General features: G+C 41.7%; 1 protein-coding gene across 15 annotated transcripts in view; it reads left to right on the top strand.

Moving 5' to 3' along the window:
* Nucleotides 1–1916: 1916 nt before the first annotated feature.
* The window catches only part of ST7 (suppression of tumorigenicity 7), a 235529-nt gene continuing 219345 nt past the window's right edge, over nucleotides 1917–18100 (top strand). For 11 of the 15 annotated variants that reach the window (XR_003516430.1, XR_003516429.1, XM_027573685.1 and 8 more), the window contains exon 1: nucleotides 1917–2255. Coding sequence is in view for 13 of the 15 variants with exons in the window: in XM_027573685.1 (XP_027429486.1) it covers nucleotides 2105–2255 (151 nt within the window). In the remaining 2 variants the exon portion in view is untranslated. The remainder of the gene's footprint in view (nucleotides 2256–18100) is intronic. The other 4 variants (XM_027573672.1, XM_027573674.1, XM_027573675.2 and 1 more) reach the window with 1 other exon arrangement.

The raw sequence follows: 18100 nt of genomic DNA on the forward strand, positions 1-18100 counted from the left end.
CTCTGAATCAGTCATTTGGATTCGTGTGTGCAGTGCCAAATAACAGGAAACACCTTTGTGTTTCTATAAGGCCCTTCAAAATCAGATCTTCTTCGGCTTTATCTCTCTCTTTTTTTTTTTTTTTAAAGATTTTATTTATCCGACAGTGAGAGACACAGCAAGAGAGGGAACACAAGCAGGGGGAGCGGGAGAGGGAGAAGCAGGCCCCCCACGGAGCGGGGAGCCTGATGCGGGGCTCGATCCCAGGACCCCGGGATCATGACCTGAGCCGAAGGCAGACGCTTAACGACCGAGCCACCCAGGCGCCCCTGGCTTTATCTCTCTTGACACCATCCCACAGAGAGCCTGCACACCAGCCACGCTGAAGCAGCCACGCTGAAGCAGCCACACTTCCCACGAGATCATGATCTCTCACTTCCGTGTCCAAGAACAAAGGTATGTGTCCAACTCCGACCCCACTCCCTGGCTACACGCCAGAGAGAGGCAATAATGAATAAGACAGGGCTGACCCTCCAAGAGTGCGTAGTACACAATCAGAAAATTGTGGCTCATCTGAGTCATATTTATGTCCCTTCTTCGAGTTTCACTGACAGCAAAAAGCTAGGCCCCCAGATGTTCATTTAAATTAAGTAGGCAGTTCTACTGCAGAGAATCTGGTGATTACTTAATCATAATATAAAATAGATGGTTCATGTACTCATGTTGTTTAATTCTACTGGAATTAGTGAAAATGTGAGGGGAGTTCTATTATATATGCCGTAAATATGTCCTGCATGTAAAAAGTTAAAATAGCTTGTTTTATTATGCTACAGTAAGCAGAGCAAAATTTATAATAAAATATTCTGTTGAATACTCAGAATTCTAAAAATGTCTTGGCTGTAGATAGGATAACCTGCAATTACTTTATTATCATCTAATGCATAAAACTGAAATTATTTATGGCCAGAAACAGACTTTCAACTTTCACTTGGTAAAGGCAATATTTTATTCAGCCCAGACAAAAACACTTGTAATAATCTTGCTTAAAGTAGTCCATTCAGATTAAGCCAAAATTATCCCAGAAATTTTTTTTTTAAGATTTTATTTATTTGAGAGAGAGAGAATGAGGGATAGAGAGCACGAGAGGGAAGAGGGTCAGAGGGAGAAGCAGACTCACTGCTGAGCAGGGATCCCGATGTGGGACTCAATCCCGGGACTCCAGGATCATGACCTGAGCCGAAGACAGTCGCTTAACCAACTGAGCCACCCAGGCGCCCCATCCCAGAGAATTAATATTGAAAACAGGCTGGGGGTTGTCTGAACTGTGATAACCCCCAAAATGAGAGGATAAACATTCTTCTTGCTAAGATTTCTTTGGAAAACCCCTGTGCTGCTCCAAGGAAGATAAAACAAAGGTAAATAGCGTGTGCAACCAATATCTTGCTTAATAGAGTGATTTATTTTCTGGCCTACTAACCACTGACAGGAGCACATCTGTCTTTTCCCAGTTGCTCTGGGTTTGTTCATCCCTCTGAGCCTGAATTCGGAGAGCAAGCAGTGGAGTGCAGAAAGAGTTTAAGACCTCTATAGATGGATGTGTGGCATCCATCACATTGCAACTGAATTATGGCTTGAGTTTAAGGTAAACTACTCAATCGCCTTGTGCCTCGGTTTCCCCGTCTACAGAACGGGGATTGCTGAAGGGGTTAAATAAGATCATACAGATCTTGGAACAGTGCCTGGCATATAGCAAACCCTCAACATATGTGAGTTACCATTATATGTCAAGAGTTCCCCTCAGCGTCCCAGCTGCCCTTTCTAAATATTAGCACGATAAATAGAAATGGCATCAGAACGTGAGGGGGCAGAGGCCACGTGATCCCTCCACGAAAGCCACTTGCAGGGGCCTCCAGAGAGTTAGCAATAAGCCGGGAAAAGGAAAGGTAGGCGCGTCGGTGGCCCGCGCGATTTCCCGCCGCGCCCGCGTCCCGGGCGGCGGGCGGGCTCCAGGGGCGCCCGGGCCACGGCGGCGGCGGCGGCGGCGGCGGCGCGAGCGGCGCCTCCGGGCCGGTGAATCATCCCGGCAGACACCGAGAGCCGTGGCAGCAGAGAGCAGCGCTGGAAAATGGCTGAAGCGGGCACGGGCTTTCTGGAGCAGCTCAAGTCCTGCATAGTTTGGTCTTGGACTTATCTCTGGACCGTGTGGTTCTTCATCGTGCTCTTCCTGGTCTACATTCTGCGGGTGCCCTTGAAAATCAACGACAACTTGAGCACAGGTAAGGCCGGGGCCGCCGGGCCCGCGGCGCTCACCCCTCCCCCGCCCCGGAAAGTTAGTGCAACTCGCGCGGGGCCGCGGCTGGCGGGGGCGGGAAGCCGGGCGCGTGCTCGGGTACGCGCCGGGCCTGCGCACCCGACGTCCGCGGCCACCTGCCGGGGACCGGGCTCCTCAGGTGGCGGGGCCAGGCTGCGGGGTCGCCGGGCCCATGTGGGGGCGGCCGGCGGCCCTCCCCACCCCGCGGCCCTCCCCGCCCCGCGACACCGCGGAGGTGGAGCCGCGCCGCGCACACGGTGCGAGGCGCGCCCGGCAGGCGGCGACTGCACCGCGGCGCGATGGGGCCGCCCTGCTGGGGGCCGGTCGGCGGGCGACGGAGGAGGACGGGCGTCGGGAGCGAGGGAGTTCTGGCGGACGCCCCCTCGGGTGTCGGCGCGCGGACCCCGAGGTTCTCCTCAGAGTTAGACCGTGCCCTTCCTCACACCCTGTGGGCCGAGGGTGCCGAACATCCGAAGTGTAGTCGGACCGGGCGTCTCTCCCCGGCCGGCGCCACTCGGCCGGCTGAGGGCGCCTCGGTGGGAGGGCTGCCCAGGGGTGCCCGGCGCCGAAGCCCCCCAGCCGGAGCCGAGGCCGGACCAGGGGGCCGGGACTGTCCGGGCTGCGCCCTCGGGGGCCCGGATTGGAGCCCCCGCGGCTGAGCGGGGAGCGGGTCGCTCTGATTTCCATGGGCAGAGGGATACCTCGCTGGGGTGTGGATGACGTGTCGGGTTACCAAACGGAATGTCAAAGGCACGAAAGGAGAGACGGGAAATCGAATTCGTGATGGTTTTAAAGGCTCTCTACCCTTCTCTCTGTCCTCTCCTCGCCCGCCTTGGGCTCCGGTGACTAGCCTTGTCCGGAATCCTTCATAAAGCTCCACAGGCTAAGAAGTGAGTCCCTCATGTCTCATACGGTCCTAAGTGCGGAAGGTAATTGGCACAGGATCTTAATAAACTGGCAGCTAGCCGACCGCCGAATCATTAAAAAACAACCACAAAGAAAATCCACACCAACAGTAACACTCCAGAGACAATTCAGAAACACAAAGTATATTTTGAAGCAAGGGTTACAGCCCTTCTTTGAAGTCTGGAAGTAGCTGTGGGACTCAAGTTACAGAGTTTAAAAAAATTTTTTTAAAAATATTTTTTAGTTTCACAGTACTTTGGAAAATCCTTACAGTCCCGAATATGTATGTAATGTATTATATTCCACCTAGTGTGTGATTTATATAGTCTGGGGGTCCAGGTCTGGCAATGCATTTTCCTGTGTGGTGTTAACTGCACTAAACTAATTTTTAGAACACTTGAGATGATTTACTCATTTTGTTAGATACTTGTGCCTTTAAATTCTAAACCTCAGGCATCTTCATTACTCTTAACTTGAACTCCTGTTCATATTTACATTTGTTTCTTAGTGTCCCTGGGAGACAGATAGGATTCTGCACCCTAGAATCATCTTGCCATTTTAATAGGTGTTGCTCAGCCCTTGGATTTATTCATCTCAAAGACTGTGGCTTTCTGGCTGTTTTTCTTTCAGAGTGGCTGATTGTCACAGTACTATCTTCTTGGTTTAGGCAAATGTATCTCCAAGATACCTCTAGTCCCAAAGCCCTGTGATTTTAAGAAGTTATTTGAGTAGATGTGGTAAGGGAATCCTATATTTATTGATAAATGGGTTTGATTTTTTCTCCCTAAAAATTTATTGTAGGATTTTTAAAAGTGTGAATGTTTCTCATTTAATACACATTTAAAATTTGTATTTTGGAATACATATTTGTACACCACATTTTTAAAAAGTAGGTTAAATAATCATCTGTGTGTGTATATGTGTGCATGTGCCCGTAAGTGCAACTTACCAATGCTCTGTGCAGAACAGGCAAGAAGCAAAAGACCTACTGGGAAACTATGTAGTTTTTAAGGAAGAGGATACTGTAGTTAGATCTTCTCGGAGCAGCTTTAAATCTGGCACACCTCACAAATCCCTTTGTTAATTTGTATAGGATTGTTGCTCATCGGGGCTTTTAAGAGGTAGAAAATACCAAGATGTACAGCCCATTAGGGCTGGATCTCATCAGGTGTAGAATGGAGGGAGCCTGAGGCTATTTGCCCTAGTGATTCTGGGCTTCTGTTTTCAGTGTGGTTTTATGCATATTTTAGTCATAAAGGAAGGTAAAAGGAGAAGCGTATAGAGACAACTACCTCTTTGCTATTTTTTGTGAGAAGATGGGGGAAATGGGGACATTGGACCCTCCCATGGTGAAACTTGTCCTTCCAGGGTCATCTAAGTGGATTCTAATGGGACTAATACTTGCTGTTCCTAAGCCCTGTTGCGCTTGCTCTTCCTGTGGCAGTGAAGGCGAGTGTCCCTGGAAAGGTCACAGAGTCTAGAGCTGCTTTTAAGGAGCTGCGGGTAGCACAGGTCTCCTTCCTCAGCGAAGGTGAGGACACTGGCACGGAGAGGCTGATTGGTGAGGCAGCCAGGAGCCCAGGGCTTCCCGGAACACAGGCCCAACTCAGAACTTTGTAAGATTGTGGAATCTGCTAAAAATGTTCCAGAGTTGTTTTGGGTATCTGCTTGACATGTTCTTCTCAGTAGATTGATTACCTGTGACAACGTTCATATTTCTAACCTCATTTGATCTATTTTTTTGGTAAATGTGTTTCATTCGATTTGCTTTTTTAAAAAAAATTTCTTGAATGTCTCCTATGCATAGGATGTCGTGGCAGGTGTTATGATGGGAAAGATATACAAGTTTGTAAAACTCAGGCTAAATTAGGGTTTATCACATGAGAACAACTTCTCATAATGCAAAGTGGAGCAGGGCAAGGCAGTTGGAGCTTCTCTTGAACTGAACGTTGAGGATGAAGAGAATTCCATGGTTCTGAGTGGGGGATGCAGACAAAGTCACAAAAATTGGAAGTACTGGTCAGATTCAGAGAACTATGAATCATGGGGAATTTAAAACAATAAAAGAAAAGGACTTTAATGAACAAGGATACCTTTGTTGCTCATGTGTCATGTATAGTTTTCCAAGTAAAAATACCTTTAAGGGTCTTTTTATGGTTGTTGTACTTTCCCACTGCTACCATCTGGGTTTATTTGACCTTCACTGAATTGAGCCTGTACCATTTAAGGATAAAGTTCAGAGTATTCTATTAGACCACATAGGGAAAATGTCACATAAGCAACCAGTTCTTGCAATGAAAAATGAATTTTAAGAAAGCCCAGGGAAAAAATAAACATATTAGAAATAGCGCCCACTGGTTAGCTTTGATAATTGATTTTTTGATCTCTGCCCTTGAGTTGGTTGGGAGAATGTTAAAATAGTTTTATTATTTACTGAAAATAGAGTGAACTTTTAACATGATTTTTATTTATTGATTTTATATTTTTATTTTTTAAGATTTTATTTATTTATTTGAGAGAGAGAGAATGAGAGATAGAGAGCATGAGAGGGAAGAGGGTCAGAGGGAGAAGCAGACTCCCTGCCGAGTGGGGACCTCGATGTGGGACTCAATCCCGGGACTCCAGGATCATGACCTGAGCCGAAGGCAGTCGCTTAACCAACTGAGCCACCCAGGCGCCCCTTGATTTATTTTTTAAAAAGATTTTATTTATTTACTTGAAAGAGAGCTAGAGAGAGAGAGTACAGAGGGAGAGGGAGAAGCAGACTCCCTGTTGAACAGGAAGCCTGATGTGGGGCTTGATACCAGGACCCTGAGATCATGACCTGAGCCCAAGGCATATGCTTAACCGACTGAGCCCCTGAGGCACCCCTGAACATGATTTTTTAAAAACCCCAAATTATGTTATTGTTTATTAGTTTTCAAGTGAGTTAGTATCCCAAAATAATGCTTTTCCAAAAGGGCGGAACATTAATTGTGGATAGAAGCAGTCATGCAGGATATTATTCAAGAAAAACAGTAGAACAGATTAGTCTTTAAAAATTTTTACAACTTACTTTATACTGTAGTGTTGATAGCACTTTCTCATCTGCTCTGTGTTCTGAGATTTTGGATGCTGAATTTAAAACACTGCATGTTAACACCTTCTCTTAAAATGTGCACCTTTGCAACTATTGCACCGAGCAGCTTAAGTGATTTTCCATTTCTTTCTTTTTTTTTTTTTTTAAGATTTTATTTATTTATTTGAGAGAGAGAGAATGAGAGATAGAGAGCACGAGAGGGAAGAGGGTCAGAGGGAGAAGCAGACTCCCTGCTGAGCAGGGAGCCCGACGTGGGACTCCATCCCGGGACTCCAGGATCATGGCCTGAGCCGAAGGCAGTCGCCCAACCAACTGAGCCACCCAGGCGCCCCAGTGATTTTCCATTTCTTTTTCTGTTTCCTGAAAAGCAAGTTTTCAGAGATCTTTGAAATCCTATTTAATTCCTTTTAGAAAACAAATGTTATAGTCTGACCTAGGCTTAGGTTTGTTTATATTATAAAACTTTTTTGTGTTAATTATGATGGTAAAATGCAGATGCAAAACTCGTATTACTGAACTGAGATGATATGTAAGTTATCATTTAGGTGTAGGTCAGTTCTGAGTATTTTCATATTGGAAATAGTTGCTCTAAATTTAATTAACACTCTGTATTTCTTGTCTCAAGGGCCTGGTTGCAATTTACATAGGTCTTTTGCTCCTGCTGTGCCTGTTGTCTAAAATGTTCTTCCCGTCTTGGGGCGCCTGAGTGGCTCAGTCGTTAAGCATCTGTCTTTGGCTCAGGTCATGGTCCCAGGGTCCTGGGATCGAGCCCCGCATCGGGCTCCCTGCTCGGTGGGAAGCCTGCTTCTCCCTCTCACACTTCTGCTTGTGTTCCTTTCTCTCACTGTCTCTCTCTCTGTCAAATAAATAAATAAAAATCTTAAAAATCTTAAAAAAAACACAACAAAACCTTCTGGTTAAATAAATAAATAAATAAATAAATAAATAAATAAATAAATAAAATGTTCTTCCCATCTTTAAATCCTACCCATTCTTCAAGGACCAGCTTGCCTGCCTGCTGATCCTTTCAGCTGAAAGTGCTGTTTCCTCCACTTTTCAGAGTGCATTATCTGAGAGGCATGTTGGCAGATTTTACCTTGCATGAATTATTGTTGCGACTCTAGTTCTTTGTTTTCCAGTTTAATTTCTTGCACATAATAGTAGTTCCTTACCATTCGCTGGATGAATGAATCTCCAAGTTGGGGTGTACCCAGTGAGTTAGGATTGGAACAATGAAATTGATCAAACACATTAGTGGGTATGTGCCTTAAATTTTCAGCTTTAGATCGAGGTTGGAGGCTGACACAAAAACTTAAATTCTGTAATGGGTCATATGCATGTAATTCATGGTGTTCCAGTTTATGAGCACATAAAAGGACAATTTTCTAATTGATGTCAGCTTTGAGTTTAGGATATATCCCAGACTTTTTAGTTGCCCTTACTTATTTTTGGAGACTTTTCTCTCAGCCATGAATGAAGCAATGTAAATGATACTTTTTTCCTAGGTCCTCAGTTTCTGTACATGTACAGTGATAGTTTTATATTCTTGAAGATTCTAGCTCTAGGATTCTGTTTCAGTGTCTTAGGATAAATTTCACTGAGTGCAGAGTGTAGAAACAAGCAAATAGGTGGACTTAATATATGTGAATATGTATACTTAGTGAATATATTTTTTCCAGTTTGGACTCTAATTCCTACTGAATACAACTTCAGATGCTATGTGACTTCCTTCAATGGCTTTCCATCTCACTGAAAGTAAAATCCAGATATAGTCCTCTGGCATTCAGAGTTTGATGATCTGACCCATTCCTTCTCTTCTACCATTCTTTCTTGAGGTTATTTACCTTCCAAGGCATGTTATGATTCTTTCTTTCTTATTCTTTTTTTTTTTAAGATTTATTTGTTATTTATTTTGAGAGAGTGAGAATGAGAGAGAGAGTACATGAGAGGGGGGAGGGTCAGAGGGAGAAGCAGACTCCCTGCTGAGCAGGGAGCCTGATGTGGGACTCGATCCCAGGACCCTGGGATCATGACCTGAGCTGAAGGCAGATGCCCAACCATCTGAGCCACCCAGGCGCCCAGGCGCCCTTTCTTTCTTATTCTTAAAGATTTATTTATTTGAGAGAGAGAGAAAGAGAGTGCACAGATTTGCATGGGGTTGGGGTGGGCAGGGGATGGGAGGGGCAGAGGGAAAGGGAGTGAGTGAATCTGGACCAGATTCCCTGCTAAGCCTGGAGCCCCTGGGGGCTCATCTCACGACCCTGAGATCATGACCTGGGTCGAAATCAAGAGTTGGATGCTCAACCAACTGAGCCACTGAAGCGCCCCTGTTCTTTCTTATTCTTAAATATACCTTGTTTGGGGCGCCTGGGTGGCTCAGTCGTTAAGTGTCTGCCTTCGGCTCAGGTCATGATCCCAGGGTCCCGGGATTGGGGTCCGCATCGGGCTCCCTGCTTGGCTAAAAAAAAAAAAAAAAAAAAAAAAAAAAATTATATATATATCTTGCTTGTTCCTGCCTTATGGCTTTACCAGCTGTGCCCTCCACCCAGAATGCTTTCTTACTTGATTTTTGCACAGTAGTCTTACTAGTCACCTCTCTGCTTAAATTCACTTCTTTTGAGAGGTTTTCCCTGATGACCCAATCTAAAATGACTATCCAGTTACTGTAATATCACCAGATTTGAATTCTCTGCATAGCATTTAGCACTGTTTGATATGGTTCTTGTTTGTTTATTTATTTATGCATACTCATAGTTGTACCCCATGTACTGTAAGCCCCATGGGAGTAGAGGTCTTGTTTTGTCTTATTGTGTATCTCCAGGATCTTGAACAGTGACTGTTTGGGCCTAGTGCTTAGTATGTCTTTGTTGAATGAATGAAAAACTCTGTCAGTTGGTTGTGGTGACTTGGCAGTAACACTCTTCTTTAGGAAATGATTTTGGAATTTATCATGTAGTCATTTCTTATGAGATTGAGAATTGTGTTCACTGACTTTAAGATATAAAGACTACCCTGAAATGTATACTGCTGTTTCAAAATATTTATATGTTTTGATCCTTTCTTTAGGGGTAGAATATAAGGAAGGCTGGCCTTCTGGTTCATATTGTAAAGTAAATTTAATATAAAGGATGTTAAGAGTAAAAAATTGATCACATTTTTGTGTAATATAACCTGAAACTTCAAACGTAGGATTTGCAGAGTTAGGTATCTCATATTACCTGTAAGGAAGGAGCTTGAGAGTCTACTAACATGGAAAAAGTTCTCATATATAGGGAAGGACATGATAGTAGAAGAAAGATGTGGTTGACAAGTTTTCACAGCACTCTTGTCAGGCATTATGAAACTTAACACACAGAAGTATAATTTGAGTGATTAGAAATACTTAAGCACAGTTTTCAGTTCATATATTTGCATATTCTCTCCACTAACGATAGAAGCATTTCTAAGTTTATATGAGAAGCCAGAGTGAAAATAGTTTTAGCATTTAAGAAATTTGCTTTATTGCCAATTTTATTGTAATGTTTCCTTCTCCATAAAGTACTGCATGTCTGCTGAAGGGAAGAAACACCAGCCATGATGAGGTGCAAGGAGCATTGACTTTAGGAGATTTGAGTTCAAACCCCAGTTTGCCATCTGCTGGGTAGTGTTGGACAGATTACTTTGGACGACTCTTTTCTCATTTATAAGATGAGGACAATAATCTCCATTTCTTAGACTTATTTTGAACTCTAAATGAAATAACGTCTAGCACTGAGCCCTGAGCATTGCACATAAATGATATTAGCAACCATATATTGTATCCCTAGTTGTCTCGTCCATTTCACTGACTCCGAACTGTGTTCATTCATTAGTTAGTTCATTCATCCGCTGGTTTGTTTATTCATTCATTTGGCGAGGAGAGGCAGGCGCCTGGAGATTGAAGTTGTATTGTTCCTGTCAGTTAATGATTTGGAGCTACAATCTCATGTCAGCTATATTCCTCTCAGTTTCTGCACTTGCTTTCTGTGCTGAAAAATTACCATCCTGTAAGATAGTGTCTTGTTCTCTAATGCTTCCAGGTATACTTCGCTCCCTATGAGCAAGGGCCATGCCTGGTAAAGTCACATCTTAAAAACAAGATTGAATGTAAATCTGCTGATCTGAACTAGGAAGGGATGAGGAATCAACCCGTAATGGGTTCTTATGTGAGCCTGGCCCTGTGCTGTGTGCTTTATCATTGGTCGGTAGGCTCCCTGGGCTTGTCCATGGAAGCCTGTGTATGTCCCACATTAACAGCTATGTGGCTCATACTCTCTTTGTACATGTGGAATGAAAATTGTCAAGACAAAATGATGACAGTTGTGATACTAGTCCGATTAAAGGAAACAATACAGGTGAACACATTTAAAAAATGTATTTTGATGGGAAAACAGCCTAATTTATGAATGAGGATGAGAACTTGGTAGAGACCTTTGGATGGGATTGCTTCCTTAGTATACTCAGAAGAGCTTGAGAGCAAGGGTTATGACCTTTTCATCTTTGTATTTCCATCATTTGGTCATCACTGAGTGAAAAGGTAAATGTGTGAGTAGTTTTAAGGCTTTCCAAGATTAATGGCACTACTGATGCTTTTCTTATCTCACTTCACCACCTAATGTTTTTCTTTCCCTTGGTTCAGAGGGCTCTTGCTAATACTTACCATTCAAGGCTGGGCTTATTATTTGGCTCATAACTGAAACTCAGAGAGATAGAAGGATTCTTCTGAGGTAACTGGGGCAAAAGCTCAAAGACAAGAGAGGAAAAAGAGTGTTCTTGTGATTCAGAGGAGGTGTTTGCCCAAGTTAGAACTAATGGAAAAAGTCAGAGCTGGAAAACACTGAGGGGAAGAAGAGATAGTGTGGTGTAAGTGTGACTAGTCTGATGGGTCAGGACACTCAGTGATTGTCTAAATATGGGGGCTGAAATGGCATTGACAGAAAGTGTGGAACTGGACAAATAGCACAACTTAACGAGTGTTTATACTTGCTAAATAGACCATAGTAGGCACAACTCTGAACATTCATTGCTGTGGTTGAGATCAGTTGCCTTTGACTTACCAGCCTGGTTATAGAATTGGTTCCTTGACTGGAATGCAACTTCGTATGAGATGGTAAATTGAATGAGAAGGTGCTTTGTAGCCTGTAAACTGCTGTTTAAATCCAAGGCATTACTGTAGGTTGTTTCTCTAGAAGTTTGTATTCTATAGGCTTTCACAGTGAAATGACAGATTAAAATGTATAATGGGATCTCAGTTATTCTGGAGAGTCTTCCTAAAGAATATCTAATAAGAGTTGCACTAAGCAGGGTAATGGCTTATTGGATTTTTTTTTTTTTTTTTTTTTTAAAGTAGGGGCTTCTTCAACACAGGTTGAACTCACAACCCTGAGATCAAGCCCGGAGCTAAGATCAAAGATTCAGACACTCAACTGAATGAGCCACCCAGGCACCCTTTATTGGATTGTTTTTAACCACACAGTAGTGAATGTCTGTTTGTTGTAAATATGAAACAAAATCTAGCATGCTTATTGTATTTGAGATGTCATTGTAAAGATATCTATAAAGGGTTTTTACTTTCCCAGAAGAGAGAGAATATGTAATGAAATTCATTTTTAATGTTACAGTGGCTCATGTGTTACTGTTACTAGTCATTCAAATATAGCAGGCATTCTTGCACTACCTACTGTGCTAAAATAAGAAACTGACAGGCTCAGTTAGCTCCAGCAGTATTTCATATTAGCTGTGGCTGTGGCCAGAGGAGTCACTGTTTAAGTCCAGTTACTAAATCTCTCAGCAAAATAAGGCAACATTTATCTGAGAAAGCATTTTTTTCCTCTCTGAATTTTAGGAAACTGAAAGTGTGCTAGCTATGAGCATACCTTGTGGAGAACCCTAACTTTGTTTCTTAATTTTTTTTAAAAGATTTTATTTATTTGTCAGAGACAGAGGGAGAGAGAGCACACAAGCAGGCAGAACAGCAGGCAGAGGGAGAAGCAGGCTCTCCACTGAGCAGGGAGCCTGATGTGGGACTCGATCCCAGGACCCTGTGATCCTGACCTGAGCTGAAGGCAGACGCTTAACCAACTGAGCCACCCAGGTGCCGGTTTCTTAAATTAACTTACAAATCTAATAAAGGATCTGGGTTAAGGTCGGTGTTTTTGAAAATTTGAGCTAGCCTGTAGAGGACTTTGAAGGAATCTCTTAGGTCACTGAGCAAGGACTGTTTTTTTTTTGTTATTGTTTTATATAAAAAAGCTTAACAATTTAAAATGACACAAATAGTTGAAACACTCTGAGGCGTAAAAATCTTAAAAAAAGAAGTGGCTCGGGGCACCTGGGTGGCTCAGTCATTAAGCGTCTGCCTTCGGCTCAGGTCATGATCCCAGGGTCCTGGGATCGAGCCCCACATCGGGCTCTCTGCTCAGCGTGAAGCCTGCTTCTCCCTCTCCCACTCCCCCTGCTTGTGTTCCCTCTCTCGCTGTGTCTATCTCTGTCAAATAAATAAATAAAATCTTAAAAAAAAAAAAAGTGGCTCTTCAGGCAGTTTGGATCTGGATTTATGTGTGACCTACAGTTAGAGGATTTTTTGTTTTGCTATGAAGTCAATTTCAATACTATTATAAAGTGTTATTTGATTAGCTATAGGTAATAGAATGCTTTTGGTTCTTCCCTCTGTTAAGCTTTCCCAATTTCTAGTCTCTTTTTCTTGGGAATGAGAGAATGAAACTTACTTTTTTATCAAATTGATCTTTTTCATTTATTTGATAGGTACTGTTTATCAAGTATTACTAATAGAACTAATAAAATAATGCTCTTGGGTGTTTATTACACTCACTTGACTCAATTGGTGTCCTTTCCAGGATATGCATTTATATTCCTATAGTGTCACATATTAAGAACTGGTGTGATCTGGTTTTGTACTTTTCCCTCCATCTTTGCTGGAGAAGGAGGGGAATTCCTATCTTCTATCACTGATATCTTTTATTTAAAATGAAAACAAAACAAATTATACTTTTCTCAGTTCAGGCTTAGAGTACTTGACGTTATGGTTTAGAAAGACAAGTTTTTCTTAGTTTATTTGGCTCTTTTAGCAAAGAGAATGTTCTAAATTGCACCCTTACATTTGAGAGATGAAGTGTGAGAGGTTAAATTATAATTTTTAAATATTAGAAAGTTGCTTCTCAATTATTTTTTTCTAAACTGGAAGTTATATATGCATTATCATTAGTAAAAGTTTGAAAATGTATTATAAAAAATCTTATAGCAAATCTAATCTGTTAGAGAAAGTCATTATCCTAAGAATAAACTTTTTTTCTGTACATTATTTGAACAATCATATTTTTAGAGGGAAAGTACAGAAGCAATGACAATTAAGTTTGAACAAAGATATGCAGACATTAGTTAGTTTTGTTAATAAAAGTATTCCTAAAAATGTTTGGTTTTTACAAACAGTTTTGTTTTGTTTTTGCTTACCTACAGAAAGTAATGTAACAATTTCTGGTAGATTTTAAAGGACAGTTAAAGGAACTGTAATTCTTAAAAATGAACATTTTTAGTTTTAACCATGAGAATGTATGTGACTAAGAAAGTTTTAAGTAAGATACTTAAAAAAGACAACATGTTACTATTCAAATGGGAGGGAGTCTAAATTCAAAAGCTTGCATCAAAGCTTCCAGCTGTGAAGAGAGAACAGAGACTTATTATTGCTCAGTCCAAAGGGAAAACTTAAATGATATTAGTAAGTGTAGTGATTAGCAGGCTGGGACTAGCCAGGGAAATAGAGTTGTGTAACAGTGGGCATAGGTAAGGGCTTTTCCTTAATGTGTCTTGAACATTATGGCCACCCATTGTTTCATGTCTAGCTTATTACTCTGTAGGAATAAACATGACTTAGAAGTAGAATATAAAGGCCTTTTTAATACGTACTCTTCTGTTTAGAATACCTGCGAAAACTAAAGAAGATATAAAAATATTTAGACATTAAGACAGTATTTTATTCATGGATTACACTCCTTTGTTACAGTCATTTATTATCTCAATAAAACATTCTATTTCATTAAAAATATGCTATTGATATGTGAATTCTATTAATACTTATCTTTATAGGAATCTCTTTTTGTCATTGACTAGTCAACCAGAAGATTGAAAAGTGGAGTGGGTATGGAGGAATGGAAATATGACCAAGACATGGTCCCTTTCTTCAAGGTCCTTGGTGCAGAGAGGGAAAGAGAATCAGGCATACAATCAACTCTAATCCAAAGTAAAATGTGTAGAGCACAAAGGAGCAAATAAACACCAAACAGAAAGGGATGAGAAAGCTTGAAATTCATGGTGGCATTACTGAGTTGGACCTTGCTCTAGGAACCCCTAGGCCAATGGAACTCCATTAACAAAGGAATGTCTTACCATTTGGTGCCTTCAGAACACTGCAAGTATGGCTGAAGAGGGGATGAAAAAGGAAGAGTGAGAATCCGCTGGGGTTAAATTGGAGTTCATTGTGAGGAATTAAAATGGAAAAAGTTCTAATTATGATGTATTTTACCCATATAGAAAAGGGTAGGAAATAATAGGGTGACCCACAGCCCATATTTAAACATTATTTATGTCAATATTTTGCCATAAGTATTCATATTGGTTTTTATTTTATAGAACACTTTTAGATTTATAATAAAAATTATGATGTTAGGGGCGCCTGGGTGGCTCAGTTGTTAAGCGTCTGCCTTTGGCTCAGGTCATGATCCCAGAGTCCTGGGATCAAGTCCCACATCGGGCTCCCTGCTCGGCAGGAAGCCTGCTTCTCCCTCTCCCACTGCCCCTGCTGTGTTCCCTCTCTTGCTGTCTCTCTCTCTCAAATAAATAAAATCTTTAAAAAAAAAATTTCAATGTTAGTATAGAGTTCCCATATGCCTCACACCCAGTTTTTCCTAGTATTAATATCTTACATTGGTATGGTACATTTGTAACAATTAATGAATAATATTGGTAATTGAAGTCCATAGTTTATTCAGATTTCCTTAGTTTTTACTGAATGTCCTTTTATGGTCCAGGATTCCATCCAGGATACCATACTACTTAGCAGTCATGTCTCTTCAGACTCCTCATGGCTGTGACAGTTTTTCATACTATTCTTGTTTTTGATGACCTTGACAGTTTTGAGGAGTACTGGTTAGGTATTTTGTAGACTGTCTGTTAGCTGGAATTTGTTTAGTATTTTTCTCATGATCTTTCTATAATTATGGGTTTTGGGGAGGAAGACCACAGAGGTAAAGTGCCATGTTTATCACATATCAAGTGTTCATACTATCAGTTTACTTATCACTGTTGATGTTGACCTTGATCACCTGGCTGAGGTAGTGTTTGTCAACTTCCATACTGTAAAGTGCCCCCCCAATACTGTAGTCTTAGAATGGAAGTCACTTTGCATAGCCCACAAAAGATTGAAGAGTTTTGCTTCCCCTTGTGGAAATGAACAAGGCCCACCCAAATGAGAACAAGTAAAGGCTATTTATTCAGAGCTTGCTATAGCCACCATCACTTGCTTTTGGCAGGGACTCAAAGGCAAGCAGAGAAGTAGGAAAGCTTTGCTGTAGAAAAAGGGAAGGCTGCCAGTAGGCCCTGAGTGGAGCCTGTTGGCACAGAGAGGCTGGGGCTAACTAGAAGCAGAACATCCTACACTGTTGGTTTAGGAGAGCATATTTGGCTTTTCAAGGTTGATCCTAGATTAGAAGTGGGGACAAAAATTAGAGAAACTATCACTAACTGGCCAAGTCCTGACTGTTTGGCTGATGACTACAGAAGTTGTGGTTTGGCTTTCAGGACTGGTGTTGCAGCTTCTGGATCAGAGTTACATTTTCATATGTGGTCTGGTCATTGCCTGTTTCTATATTCAATCTCTCACCCACCTTGAGGGTAGAGTATCTACACCCATAGTTGAAATTGTTCTCATTGGAGATTTGTATGTATGTATGTATGTATTTATTTTTTAAGATTTTATTTATTTATTTGACAACGAGAGAGACAGCGAGAGAGGGAACACAAGCAGGGGGAGTGGGAGAGGGAGAAGCAGGCTCCCCGCTGAGCAGGGAGCCCGATGAGCGGGGCTCGATCCCAGGACCCCGGGATCATGACCTGAGCCGAAGGCAGACGCTTAACCAACTGAGCCACCCAGGCGCCCCTATTTTTTAATTTTTAAGTGAGTTCCACACCCAGTGTGGAGCCCAACGTGGAGCTTGAACTCAAGAAGCTTAACTGACTGAGCCAGCCAAGTGCCCCTGTAATTTATTTTAACTGTATAGCATTCCATTGTATGAATGTACCATGGCATATACATTACATTACAAATAGACAGTGAATGCTGCATGGACCTCTTTGCACTTCTTCTTTTTTTTTTTTTTTAAGATTTTATTTATTTATTTGACGGAGATAGACACAGTGAGAGAGGGAACACAAGCAGTGGGAGTGGGAGAGGGAGAAGCAGTCTTCCTGCCGAGCAGGGAGCCCAATGATGGGCTCGATCCCGGGACCCTGGTATCATGACCCGAGCCGAAGGCAGACGCTTAACGACTGAGCCACCCAGGCGCCCCCTCTTTGCACTTCTGTCTGATTTCCCTAGAGAAGGGATTATCAATAGTAATGGAACCTGGTAGGGAAAGTTTGGAAATCTATGGGGGACCTTTTTAGTTATCACAATGATTGGCATTAAAAGGATGAGGACAAAGGTTGCTTGATGACCTGCAATGGGTGTGTTTGCTTGTATTACACGGAATTTTTAAATATCTCCCCTAGGTATTCATATAGGCAAAAAATCTGTTTATCTGACTTTAGAGTGTTCATTCTGCATGTAATTCTAAAATATTTTTGAAATAGTTATAGTAAATGCTGTTGTTTTTAAGAATTCAAACTACCATGTAAATTGACAAAGGACTTTACTCTGTTCAGAACTTCACCAAGAATTGTTCACCATTTCGGAAACTCATGCCTCCAGTAGCAATACTGTTTGTAGTGTCTTAGTCACTAATACAACACACTTGTATCAGCCTGCATTGGTAGGTTTTGCATTCCTGGTGATGCTTTGTAGGAGTACAAGTATCTGTCTACTTCATTCAGTCTCCTACCAAAGTCATGAAAACTTTGCATTCTGAATACAACTGAACTATTTTAAACAGGGCTGGGCTTGGGGTGAGGCAAGTGAGGTGCCTAGGTGCAAAATTGAAGGAGATATTCACTGTCAGAGCCCTACAAGCACAGCTCCAGCACTTGCGTGACTTTGCCTCCTTAAATTGCACACTCAAGGCCCCTTGCTTGTATCATCTTAGTCCTGGCCCCAATTACACATTGTGTTCTGTTTGTTTCTTATTCATATTACACTTAGGATATTTTATTGATTTTTTTTTTTTTTTTGAAATTTACGCTTGACAGTAGATAGATTATCTTTTAACTTTGTTACGGGATAGAAGAGGGTGTTTAAAATTATTTGTTATAAAAAAGGAGGTGTTAGATCGGATTGAGCTTGAGAACCTCTACATTAGGGCATATACTTGGAAGTGTTGGTTTCTTGGCCATATGAACATCTCTAACTTTATTGGATATTGCCAGATTACTTTATAGATGGCTGTAGCAGTCAGAGATGGCTGCAATAATGCTACATAAACCAAAATAGAAACAAATGTTTTAAAACTTAGTGGCTTAGAATAGTAAGTAGTAATTTTTCCTCATTGATTTGTGAGTTGGTTGCAACTCAGATGAATTATGCTACATAAACCAAATAGAAACAAATGCTTTAAAACTTAGTGGCTTAGAATAGTAAGTAA

Source organism: Zalophus californianus, chromosome 12 (genome assembly GCF_009762305.2).
Source record: "Zalophus californianus isolate mZalCal1 chromosome 12, mZalCal1.pri.v2, whole genome shotgun sequence".
Classification (NCBI taxonomy): Eukaryota; Metazoa; Chordata; class Mammalia; order Carnivora; family Otariidae; genus Zalophus; species Zalophus californianus.